Below are 13,557 nucleotides of genomic sequence, written 5' to 3'. Positions count from 1 at the left end.
TGGTGTGACTTGCATTTTGATTTCCTCTGAGAGCTGGCGGGGTATTGGGGGTGTCGGGGGCGGGAGTTTCAAGAAGTAGGTCCCTGTTTTGATCCCATTACCAACAGTTGCGAGGTCACTTGGACAACCATAAAGGACTGGGTGACACAGGAGATCACTATACTTAATAATTACTAACACAAAATGCTCACACATTATCATTACTATATCATAGTGCCAGAAGACGGTATCACGTTTAGAAACATCCCATGTGTGCTTCCTCTACAGGTGGTTTTGCAGAAAGGGGTGGGGGTTGGCAGGGGGTGTGGCCAGCTTGAGTGGCAGGCGGAGTTCAAATCCCCGCCAGGATTTCATTGAGAGTGTGGCCTCTGTAACGGGATATTCATGTGAAAGGCTGCCTCCCCCAGGGGCAGGACAGGCAGGGCAGAACAAGAGCCGCCCCCTTGTGGCACTTCGGGGGCGCCAGATACCCTTTACCCAAAACCCTGGGTACAGAGTAGCGGAGCAAAGTGGAGAAAAGTGGAGCAATGGGGTGTTTCCAATGGGCTGAGCTTGTGTGATTTGGGGCCTAGCAGGGAAAGTTAGCATTTGGAACACAAGAGGGGACACTCTCAGTCATTTTGTGTGTGTTATTGTGTTTGTTTGTGTGTGTGTGAGGGCACGTTTGCATATGTGCTCGTTACTCCTTTGTGTGCCCGGCCAGTAGCTGTGACCCACTTCACTAGATCCCCATCTCGCAACCAAACCAAGCTCCTTTTCCTTCTGCTCCCCATCCCCACATCCATCAACGCCTACGTCAACATCTGACAAAAAAGAAAATCCCTGTGGCAGAGATAATGGTGCAATGGCCAGCCTCTAAAATAACAACACGGTCCACAACAACAACACTGCCCCATTTGGAGTGCAAGAGCCCCCGCACAATGGCCTAGTGTTCGGGACCAAGGGGCGCAGGCGGGGCTCCCCTCTGCCGTCCAAGCTGTTGGACAAGCAGGAGAGAGAGGTCATAATCACACAGCACTCCACTTCCTGGTCCTCCTCCTTTAGACTGGCTGTGACACAGAGATGCATTGAGCCTCTGTCTAGATCCCCTCCTACACTAGAACTTTCTGCCTCCTCCGAAGTAGCATCTTCATTTGGTATCTCACATGAATTTCAAAATGTTACCTTAGCTGACCGCGATGTTCGGCATGCCTCTGAGAATTGCTACCGTTTGTAGAATGATATGTGGGAGGAGCAGGTCAGGATATGCAGGTTGAATGGAAACCTGACTGGGTTATGCTCTTTCATCTTTGTCTTTCCCTTCAATGTTTGCATCCTCCTATGGCTGGAGGGACAGCATGCTCTGAAATTATCATACCAAATGCGTATGTAATGTATACCTGCTCCTGTAGCCTAAGGCTAATATCTGTCTTCCAAACAGTCATCCAGAGCACGACCGCTGCTCTCTGTTTACTAGAGAACATACACTTTGAGTCTGTGAAATGCAGGCGGACAAGATGATTGCATCCTGTGCATTTGTGAAAAGATGTTTTGGTTTAGCGTAGCCTTGATTCACGACCTCTTCGGCTGTCCTTACTTTGTTGAGAGAGAGAGAGAGATCCATTTTGTTACCAATGACGAGGGTTGCAATTGACAATTGGAGCTTAATCATGTTTCCTCATGCTCGCATTTGTCCGTGTGTGGGAGGCCTGAAGAGGAGGATACAAGGATGAGTGTTCTTTTCTCTAAAGGTGCAATGCGGACTCAAAGAGACACTGTCTTTGGTATTAAATGTTCTTCCAACTTGGATACTATAAAGGCTTGGGATTTCTCCTACAAGGCATCTGCAGTCCGTGCTTGTCTCTCCTCTATTAAAACGGATGCCAGGCTCTTTATCGGATTTTATCCCTAAGGCAGAAAGAAAAGATGCTGCACCGTGGAGCTCCATATCGGCACACGTTGTCCACATTCCTTCCCGATGACTCTTCCACAGTCCACCTGATTTGCATTTGACCCCCTTACTCTTTAGCAAAGTCTTCCCCAAAAAATCCCTCAGGTCAGGGGCTTGACCCCCCTCTGCCTTGTGGCTCTGAAGTGACAAGGCGCCTTCTAAATATTCCTTCAATTGGCCTGCTGCACGACCAACCTGCTTCCAACACGATGAAGTGGAGTTCAAAGGTCAGGGGTCACCAGAGGGAGAAGGGTATCTCAGGTCATCAGCAGTGGCCCAGGGGCCAAAGCGGCCGAGGGCTCGGCGCCACAGTGCTGGCTGATGGAGGTGCTGTGGTCATTGGGTTAATAGGATAAGTGGCCCGCAGGTCAGTTTGGCCCAGTTCTAATGCTAATAGAGGAGCTTGTCTTTGCGCTGTTGCCAGGCAGGGGAACAGATCCAGGATTTTGGGACTCTGCTTAGTTACAGTTTTAATCCAACAAGGTTTGAGCAGATCATTATTTCATCCTGATGAAAAGCTGACAGCTGTCCTCTTTGGTTTAGTTTTTTGGTTTGTGTCTCTATTTTGTACATCTTTTGCACTGATTTCTGTTTACTTCCCTTATCACACAAATGCCTCTTGGGAGTGTATCCCAGCACATCGCAAGAGTGACGAATATTCTTACTTTTCAAACTCTCGTTCTGTGACTTTCTGTCTCACACCTAATTACTCTTTAGACTTCTTAACCTTCTTCCCACAGTCAAGTCGAGTAACAGTCCTTCAAAAATAAGTTATTTTGTTAGTTTGCAGTTAAGATGGTGACTACTTCCTCGTTTTGGGCCCAGTGAGTGAGTCAGTGTTTGTTATGTGTGCCATCCTTTAACTTTAATCTTCGCTAAGGACTTGTCTCGCCACTTGCTCTGGAAAGCCTGTTGGCACAGAGAACTGGGCCAATTAAGTGGCCTTGGGTGTAATGAAAGGACAACTCAAGATGATCTGATTGCAGAGATGTGTCACGGTGACTTGGACTCGAGTTGATTCGGGTCACTGTTTTGATGACTTGCGACTTGACTTGACGAAAAATAAATGACTTGAGACTTGACTTGACTTGAGGCCTGATGACTCGGATGACTTGTGTGTGTTCATAAGTTTGAATGTTAGCTGTTAAATATAAAATGATAAAATTCAATGTTGTCAAGTTTCTGTCTAACTATCAAGTATGTCTGCAGCGCAAACTGGGAATCATGATTGGACGACTCAAAAAGCTCCCCGGTATGTGATTGTCATGATTGGATGACTGGCTGTCAGTCAAACTCCTCGCTATGGCAACACGCAACATCAAAGCCCCCAAAGAGAAGCCTCATCAGTCATGCTCGTTACTACTCAACACGGTCTCAGAGCAGACCATCATCATGGCTGCGTCTGTGCCGAGATAATACAGATACAATTCATTGTCATACTTTTTGAACAGGTTGTATAAATTGGCCAATAATATCATTATTTGACGGGCTACTAATACCTTGTCATTCCTCTTTATAAAGACCGGATACTACAGGTAAGAGTGCTGGATCTTGGGTGGAAAAAAAAGTGACTCGACCCGGGACTTGACTTGCCCAAGAAAAAAAATGACTAGAGACTTACTTGGGACTTGAGCAAAGATGACATGGTCACAACACTGTCTGATAGACACTAATTGTAAGCATCCACCTTTTAATTTAATAAGAGAAAATACATAATATATCCAGTCTTTCTGCCCGTATGCTCAAACACAATAGCAATGGCAGTGCTCTTAATCGTTCATAGACAAAACCCACTGTTCCTTAAGTGGAAATTCAGTGAAAACTGCCTCGTCAGGCGATCTGTGAAAGCACATTAATCCCAGTTTTGCATATCTGCTGCAGTTCTTTGAGAGGTCTGCTGGAATGCTGTACTGTATGTTTAGATCCTGCATGATTTTGCCGCACACAGCGAAAAACTTCAGAGACGTCTAATGCTCTTAAGCTCTTATTTTTCATCATGGAAAATAGGTGACAAGTGGATTATGAATTGTAGTGCTCCCTTAAACAAGGGGAGGCTGTGGGGTGGAATTGAGGGGGGGGTAACAAAGCTATAAGCCAGGAACCTCTGTACATCGTGTGGGGCAACCTTTCATGTTCTCTTGAAAGACTTCACACTATTTTTTTGTTACTTTAGGCTCATTAGGGACTCCAGAAGTGAAATGTTTCAATGTGACACAAAAGGTTTTACCAGTTATTTATCAGTAGTGTTGGAGTTGTACATCAACATGGAAAGGTTGCCCAAATTCTACCACCAAACTACCATAGGATATCAATACTTATATATCTCTTGTGTCTTCTTTTCCAGATGCATCCCTTGGGACTATGTAATAATAACGATGAGGAGGACTTATATGAGTACGGCTGGGTCGGAGTGGTGAAGCTGGAGCAACCAGAGCTGGACCCCAGTTGTCTCACGGTGTTGGGAAAGGTAAAGAGCTGGTCAACTACTCTCTAAAGTATCTCAACAACTGCATAACTTGCATCGGTCATTTTATTTGCCCTTTGCTGTACTGCAAATTATCTTCAGGAAACTACACAGTTCAAACTGAATTTAAAAGAGGGCCCTAAAAAAACATGCACCATACCCAAGACTATGCAAATAAAGCATAAAGTATTTTAGCTTTGTTACTAACATATCGCTGGGGCCTTTTGACGCCTTAATGTGATGAATTGTCTATGTTTACATCATGCTTGTGGTATAAATAATGTACTTTTACATGTAGCGCAGTACTTTACTCATTGCAAACTGCTTTATTGGAAGATTGTCATTGTTATTGCCATTTTTAGGATAAAGATATTCTCCAAGAACAGCCTGAAATGTATTTTTATTACCGCTGCTATCCACCGCCAATGTTTATCTTGGGACATGGCTACACTGAGAGAATAATAATTGGATTACTCTTTGTCTGTAAACACAATCTTGCAAGGTCTTAAGGGATCCAGATCAACACAGACAACACCACTATCAGGTGTATTGAATGTTTGGCCATGAGATTTTGGCTCCATAAGCAGGAGGCAGAAATGTTTTGTGTCCATAGAAAGTCAGCTTTCCTACACTCAACTGAACAGTTTCCTTCTTCTTAATTAGACCCCTTTAAGAATGTGTCTTTAATCTTTTGTGGTCACAGAGACAATTCACGGGAGGATGATTTTGTTTTATTTAGTTTCTTACTTCCCATCGCTGCGAGAATGAGGGTGAACTCAATCCCTGCCTTGTCTCTCAGCGCACCGCCTGTCCCCATCCTCCCTCTCTCCCTCCCTGCAGTGCCCAGACCCCTCTGGAGTCTCCGAGTGGTATTTTATCATGCTTTAATTAAGTGTTCCTCTTAATGGAATGTACCAACATTCCCCGGAGGATGAAGGGGGGGCTGGCTATAGTCTCATTTATCCTCTGCATGCCCGGTGACAGAAAGAGAGCAGCCATTCATAATTTAAGGAGCCCTTGTGTAGTATAGACATGCTAATGGTGCACTTTCTTTGGTGACGGTTGCCGCTATCTAGCTGATGCTTATGCCGAGACCTGAAAACTGACCTAATGTTCAGCACTCAAACTCCTCTTCGACTGTAGCTAAGAATATATCATTGTCACGGGTGGCTTCACTCACTGGTAAACGGCCTGAGGCGATGTGTCCATGTTTGGGGAGCAGTTAACAGCTCCGGAGGGAAACCAAGGGAACTATAATGGTTAAACTTGTTGTTTACCACTTACCACTGCTATAATTGTCATGGGAACAGCATGCCTGTTGGATGGCCAGTCTCAGTCTGTGAGAGAAGAGCATTACTTTGAATGGTAGGTAGTGAATGTTCAGAAGGGACCCCTTCTCTTTTTACACACTGAAGTTTGTTTTAAGGTCTTGGGGTACAATTACACACACAAAAATTGTACAAAGCTTTTTGTGGCTCCTGTAGATTGATTTAATATCCCCAGGTGATGTCACTTCAGCCAGTAGTCTCTTTTTCACAGCTTGTCCAAATCAGGAATGATACACTGTTTATCCCTTGCTGTTCTGTATAAAAGGTATGACCATAGATTGGGCCAGGGGCAATGTTGGGTGTTTCTGTAAGCCTGCAGCTGGAAGTAACGGAGCTGAGTCGATGTCTGTTTGAACCAGCAGGACAGAACTGGGGTTTTGTTGTTGCAAAGTTGTTCTCAGGTTAGATCCAGCAGTTACAGAATGTGTTAAGTCAAAGAAGAAGTTGGTAGCTTACTTACAGAAACCAAACATGTTGGCGAATTTTGGAGACAACAAGGTCCATGAACCCCTTTTACCCTGAGCAGAGGAAGAGATCAGCTGGTGTAGCACAGAATGTTCCAGGCGAGTATGTTATACGTCAAACCCATCACACCACGTTTGTGTCTAGAGCGTTGTTTGGTTTAGTGTAAGGTCTATGTGTTAGTTGGGGACACTGAACCTGATCTCTTGTTTCTAGCTACAGGCATTTAACACAGCCACATGGCGTGGATGGGGTGCGTAGTCGGACAGCATAGAATGAGAACCTGAGTTGTTTTAATGAGATCACTGTTTTATTTGTGACAAAGACAGAGAGGACAGACTGGAGCGATGGGAGGGACGAGTGATTGGACGAGATTCAGATCAGAGCACTGCGGCTACATGGCATCTAAGCCAACTGAGCCATGAGGACACCAGGGTACAAGAAACCCAAACCCCAACCAGCCAAATCATAGCGCTAATGAGCGGCCCGTTTTTATACCTCCTGAGTTTGATCATTTTGGTAAGGGACACTCTGGAGAGGATGGCCTTTTGGCTTCAGGCCAGCCTCCCTAACCTCTTGACCAGTGTTTTTCCTCTGTTTTTATTCAGCCAGGACTATAATTAGAGAAGGGAAAGCCCATTGTTGCATCTTGACAGACCCTCACCCGAGGCCCGAACACAGCTGGGTGCATTGCATTGGCACCACCGCTTTTGCCAGGGCAGACAGTGCAGTGTTTACCCCCTGCCAGTCCGCTTACTCTGCCCAGCCAGCCAGGCCACCATGCCCAGCCCGAGTCCGGATACTATGCCCACACTTACACACTCACCCTGCCTGGTCTGGCCTCGTGCTCGGCAGCCCCCGCCCCCCTCCCGCCCTACCCGACTGGCCCCTGACTGAACCCAAGAGCCCACTCCACTTTGCTGCCACTTTGCCACCAACAGTGTTGGGGTCTGTCTGGTCAATTTAGTTTCCATTCAATTACAGAATCCAAGTGAACGAACAAAACGGAATTGTAGTCAGAAAAAAATTGTTTACACCAATCAATGTCTAAATATAAAGTGTCTGAGAACACAAGACCCCTGCTGTTTTGAAGCTGGTCAACATACAGCAATGGGTTATCTTTCGTTTTTCTTTATTGGCTGAATACAAGGAAGAGGCTGGCCTAGTGTCCACATGGTCATCCAGACCAAGTTTCCTCTGCTCCTTCTGTTATTGTAAATATTAAATCAATTGATTTTAGGCTGTACATCACTGTTCAACACGGGGATTGCATTACCTGCTGTTAGGCCACACTCCTGTAGTCTGATACAGGAGTTTTGGGTCGATGTCCTTCCTAACAATCGCAGTAGAAATCTGTTTTGGGCTCTTGGTCGGTACCAGTTTTTCGCCCTGATTATCTGTTAATGCTATTGGTTTATGGATCCAGTTGGGAACCTTGTGAACGTCTGCAAACTCATCAGGGCGGTCCCTTTAATATCCAACATCTCGATGATTAAGTCAGTACTTTTGTGGGACCACAATTAGAGAGAGAAGGACAGAAAGAGATGCAGCAGCTGACTGATACAAACTCACCTCCAGTTAACGCTGAAGAAAAGAAAATCCATGCTAGCCGTGTCTTTACAAACAATTTCTCATCTCATGTTTACCCTTCTCTGTTTTGTTTACACCTGAGTCCCTGTGAGAGCGTGTGAGGTCTTGTGAGGTGATGCCTCCCTCTGGCACATGATAATCTCCTGCAGAGTAATGTGCCACTTTTTAATATCTTAGTGTGTGCATGTTTGAGATTAGAGAGAGAAACATCTGTGAAGTTTCTCCTTATATGCGTTATGAAACACAAACAGTGAGAACTTTAAAGCGCCTGCAGTCCGTGCACAGCCTCACTGTTGCATAGAGATGCTCTGAAATCAGCAAATATCAGCAGTAGAGGAAGTGGAGGAAAAGAGGTCAGTCATGCCGGCCTCAGAAGTCCATGTGCACACCTCGCAAAAGTGCCGGTGTGTGTCATGTATATGTACACAGTTTTTTCCTGCACTTCCTGTCTGGTTCCTGTGAGAGCTGCAGGACGGTTAAACCGCTGACTTCTGTGTGCCACAGCACTAGCCCCTCCACCATCAGCAGGAAAACCATGAGCAAATTGGTTCCTACTGTAGCTAACTGTGTTTGAGACGTTCTTTGAAGTGGTTCAGTCGTCTGCTGTCACATAAGGATGATACTGCAAGTTGTCCTGGTTCTTAGTAGGACACAGTTCATTTAAGCTACAGCTTATAAAGTCTGTACCTTTATTTAGGATGTTTGATACATGTATGCAGAGGTGTTTGCATGAGTTATGACATTTACAGTTCTTCAGCTCCACCTTTTATTGCAGTCAGTAACATATTTCTGGCGGTCATTTCCTCCCTGCTGCCTGACTTTCTTAGAGCTGGCCTCCCTCCCTTCTTTTCACCGTCTTTCACACACATACATTGCAATTTTTGGCAGCTCTTCTGGAACATGAAATCATGCCACTGGCTCTCATTGGTGGCCGAGGCTCGTCGGAGTCTTTGTCGCCGTGCCAGGGAGATATCTCGTCTTTCAAGTACCGCGGTGTCAGTCCAACAGCCTCACGGGGCCTTAGCATGTCGGCTTTTCCCCTTTCATCCTCCTCGGGCTCTCATGACATCAGCCCCCTAACCCGGACCGGGCGAAGAACTGGAGTGGTGGCAGATAGAAAGAAAAGTGGTAGTTCGAGGACAGAGGGATAGGAAAGAGGTTAGGGGTTTTGGCTTCTCAAGGAGATGACAAAGGCCAATGTGTCTGGTTTTGTAAGTGGGTGGCTGGGATTTGTGTCTTAACTTTTTTATTTTTTTTCTACATACATAAGCAAAAAAATGCGACCCATCCTCCCACACAGCCTCTCAGCTTGTGTAAAGCAAGCCTCTTGGCTGGCATAGCATGTAAAACTCCCTGGTATGTGCTTGTTGTGTGTGGCCTGGCACTGCCCTCAACCAGCTCGTCTCTGAACCACGATCAGTTCCACCTTAAACAGCAGCCAAAGACAACATCTCATCGCAGCGGAGCGCCACGGGCCCGAGAGCGGCCGCTACAAAGCACTTAAAAATAACTAGAGCAACAAGAAAAGTATCAAGCTCTTTATTGACATATACTCCCAGAAATAAAGCGAGCGACTTTAAAGTTCTTGCCAGAGGCACACAACCATAAAAAGTGTATCCTGTGTGGGAAGCTCTGTCTTTGACACAAACACAATCCTCAAACCACAGTTGCCATGGAACAATGTGAGGGGGCAGAGGAGTATGTCTCGGCCTTTTTCGACCATGGTCCTCGAGTTGGCACTGTGGGACAGCAGGCCAGAGCAAACAGCTGCTGCGTCTTAGTGCTAAGTGGCTTTTGGACTCTAACCGTGTCTGGCATCTCTGCCAGAGCTGCAGAGAGGGTGTAGTGTGTGTGTGTGAGATGAATGACGGGGATATAGAAAGTACACAAGGGCTGCCTGCAAGGACGGGCGGAAGAAGAGAGAGGGCTGCATTAAAAGAAGAAATGGCAACAGACAGATGAGTGTGATACTGCGAAAGGGCGACTGGCTCAGAGCCTGCGGCCAGGTTAGCTGTCCTACACACTCAGGTGTGTGCTGGAGGTCGTCCCGAGGCCACGGCAATGCCAGCAGGGTGTCAAGCCGCAGGGCTTGTTGTAAAGAAGCTTCGACGCTGGATTCAACTGGCTGCATCTTGGCCTTGTTTTCAGACCACTTCTAACACAGCATGTTAGCCTTCATGGAGAGGATTACTGTCTGATCAGTGGGTGTATTTGTTGGTGTGTTGATATATGAGCGCATTAGCTTCTACAGTTTCTCAGTCTGGATAAGAAGAAGTAGAAGGCTGGCACATCAGCCGGCGTTTTGATGCAGACGGCTGAATGATTCACCGTGTCTCTCTCATCACTCTCTTCTCACTGCTTTCATTTTTCATGCCTCCTTCTTTTCTCTGCAGAGACCTGAGTGAAGCACGGAGCCCTGATAACAGAAGGAAGGAAAATTGCTGTAGTTTTACACGCCGCGGTCTCCAGAGTGTTTTGTTAGATTGCAGTGGAGCCGCAATAATGATTTAAAACTCCAGCTTTTGTTCGATACAGATGAAGACTGTTTTTTTTTTCCCTCCAAGAGTTCTCAAAAGAAATCTGTTCACAGCAGAGCCGCAGAGAAACGGGATATTGATGAGGCAATTTTCCTTATGCTGCTGCTAAAAATGATAGGGTTTACTTCCTGCAGCTGAGTGCGACGTCAATATTGGGTCATTTAAATTAAGGCAGATAACAAGGCAGCAAGCACAATGGAGGCTAATGCAGTAACTTCATAAACTTGAGGGAGGCTTTACTCAACTTTAACTTGAGCTCCTTTCCACTATGAATGAGCTTTGTGTTTTTTTTTTCACCACATTCATAAAGTTTTAGACACTCCCGGTTCTCACAGACATTTCTTATGATTTAGAGATTCCACAAAATAAATCACAGAAAAATAAATAAAGATCCAAACATAAATTGCGTCCACAACTATTTGGGTGCTAAACAGAACCCAAGGAATTGAATCAAGATGTCAAAAACATTTGAAGACTTCAGCAAAGAGCGGTGTAGATACCCTTGCAGTGGAAAGGTGGTAATATCCACAAGCTAACTCTTTAGCTTCCTCTCCACCTGCCCCTTGCCCCCAAACACCCTGAACAAACACTTTCAAACACCACAGCATGCAGGGAGGGATAGAAAGAGAAACTGAAAAAGAGAGGAGGAGCAGCGGGGAGAGAAGAGAAAAGCCTGTGAAGCTCGGAGCACTCGGGGGGCCTGCCTCTTGGGCTCTCCTTTCATGTTTGTGTACGCCTCAACTTGCTGATATTATCTTGGCCGCTCTTCCTGGCGGGGTGTCGGGAGAGGCTTCCACTGTGTCCAGGCGGGGGCCTCTCTCTCTCTCTCTCTCTCTCTCTCTCTCTCTCTCTCTCTCTGTGTTTCTTTATGTCTCTCTCCCTCTCTCAACTCCTCACCCACCTTCCTCCTTCATCCGCCCCCTCCTCCAAAAAAAGTCCCTCTCCTAAATCACCGCTTCACCACGTTTCACGGCGCTCGGAGGCGCCCGGGATCCCACTGCGCTTGTTTCCATGGTCACTGGGAAGCTCCTTGTGTCATGTGGCTCAAAGTGAGCCGTCCCTGGGCCGAATTACCCAGCTTTCAATGGGAGGCCAAATGACCATTATTAGACTTCACAGCTCAGGCCCCTATTTAAAGAGAGAAGAAAGGAGCCCCGGGGACTTAAGATGAGAGAGAGATGGAGGGAGAGAGAGAGGGGGAAGGAAGGAAATAAAGGAAAAAGAAGAGAAATGGGAGGAAAGAGAAGAAAGTGAACTCAGGAGATGTTTCTTATTTTTCCCCACCCTTCCATTGATTTTTGTTCCTAATCACAGACATTTGAAAGTCAGACTCCAGCCACAAGTAAAGCTCTCCCGTCTGTCAAACAGCACCCAGAAAAGACGGGGCGGCGCTGGATCAAAAGCGGAGCCTCGGAAAAAGTAAATCTTAGAAGAGATAGGACCAGACATCCACCCACGTCAACCAAAGCCCTGTCTTTTCTCTCTTCATCTCCGTCTAAGCCCGTTGCTTTGTAGGGGAATGTGTCTGTGTGCGTGAGAATCCTCGCGTCCTGCACCCCGCTGCGTATGTCAGGGCCGTGTTGTCTTTAAGGCTCGGGCCCCGCAGCCTGGCACGGAAGCTGGAAACTGAAGCCCCTCTGGTCCCCACGCAGCTAATCTGATGCCTCTTCCCACTACAGATGATTCCTCTACTGGAGGGCGAGGGGGTGAAAATGTCATCCTGCTCTTGTGGTTTAAACTTTCTTTTATGCTCTGCCAGGGAGGCAAGGTTTGGCCTGAGAAGTGGTTTGTGTGTGTGCGTGTGTGTGTGTGTGTGTGTGTGTGTGTGTGTGTGTGTGAGAGAGTATGAGGGCGACATTGGAGCTGCCCGTGCTCTCAGACAGTGAAGTAATGGAAGAAGAGAAACGTGGAGATAGGAAGGGGTGAAGAATAGAAATGCACCTGGCTGTAACTGGAAGAGACATCGGTATTGTTTGTTGGAGAACAATATAAGAGTAACATTTAGATCGGATACTTTTTTAATTCATTCAGAAAAATGTTTGTTAGAAAAGTCTTAACGTAGCAGAAAAAGAAGAGGTACAGTGTCTCAAACCCTGCGTGTGTGATAGAGGAGCAATCTGATGACCACTGATACTGTAACAGAGATGCCTTGCCGATTAGATAAGACAAATGAGGTGATATATCGGTGGCCGAGCAGCTAAATGAGGGAAACACACCTGAATATTCCACTATTTACCCCCAAGCTTTGTTCAAACCCCCTTTGAAGCCGTGGACGTGTCCTGCTTTGATGTTACTTTACTGGGACACAACAGGAGGAAATGGTGCCTGATATGTTTGGTGATAGAGATTTGAGTCAACTAGCACTCCAACATTCAGCAGATCAATGATTTCCTGCCTTTTGTGACCTGATCAGCCTGTTTTCTTTGAGTAAAAGTGAGTCATGAGAAAAGCAGCTCAGACCGTGATTGTGTGATGTTGTGTTTTCCTTTGCTTTCCTGTCCCGTCAGCCGCACTGGGACCCCTTCCACTTGTGACTTAAGGCTTTGTTTTACATATCAGTGTACTTATACTGCTAAAGATGTGAAAAAGTTGTGTAAAGTTTTTGTGGATCCACAGGAAACTGATTAGCTGCCTCAAGTTATGTCACTTGAGTCAGCATTGGTGGAGTCCAAACACTAAATCTGAAAGGTATACCCCTTTCCCACCGAAATTAGCAAATTGACGCACGTTTTTTAGACCCAGGAAGACCCGCTGATAGATGCCGATTGTCTCTTTTCCCATTGCCTGTGAAGTATACTCCTGTCGGTCTGCAAACGCGCCCGAAGCAGGGTTAGTAAACAGTGAAGATGTTACGGTGGTTAGGTCTTTATTGTATCTATTACTCTTTCAGTCTGTTTATCAAACTCGGCGCCGACAAATTTGGAATGATGTTCGAGCGCTGCTCGGACAGATACGGGCAGAATTTGTAGCTGAGACGACGAGGAGTCACAGAAGTTACCGACGGAGCATAGCATCGGAAAGGGGGCAGAGATTAGCATGCCAATACGGTTTTTGTGTTCCCATCAATGCCGATCGGAGCCGAGGCGATAATTACCCGAGTCTACTGCAGTCATTTGACCCGGGTCTGAATGCCGATTGTAGCCTTTCCCATGAAGCAAAAAAGCCAAGTGTTAGCGGTTGTTAGCGGTTGTTAGCGGTTGTTAGCGGGTGTTAGCGGCTACAGAAAGTGAACTCACCAGGCCTCTG

General features: G+C 46.3%; 1 protein-coding gene across 2 annotated transcripts in view; it reads left to right on the top strand.

The window, feature by feature from the left end:
• Positions 1 to 13,557, top strand: part of znrf3 (zinc and ring finger 3) — a 74,203-nt gene that overhangs the window by 32,721 nt on the left and 27,925 nt on the right. For both annotated transcript variants that reach the window (XM_069683518.1, XM_069683517.1), the window contains exon 2: positions 4,275 to 4,397. In XM_069683518.1, coding sequence (XP_069539619.1) covers positions 4,275 to 4,397 — 123 coding nt within the window. The remainder of the gene's footprint in view (positions 1 to 4,274; positions 4,398 to 13,557) is intronic.

Source organism: Semicossyphus pulcher, unplaced genomic scaffold (genome assembly GCF_022749685.1).
Source record: "Semicossyphus pulcher isolate SPU_LCO1_2020_fin unplaced genomic scaffold, fSemPul1.0.p SCAF_6, whole genome shotgun sequence".
NCBI classification, from domain to species: Eukaryota; Metazoa; Chordata; class Actinopteri; order Labriformes; family Labridae; genus Semicossyphus; species Semicossyphus pulcher.
Note: the sequence above shows the minus strand (reverse complement) of the source record. Positions and strands in the feature narration are given on the sequence as shown.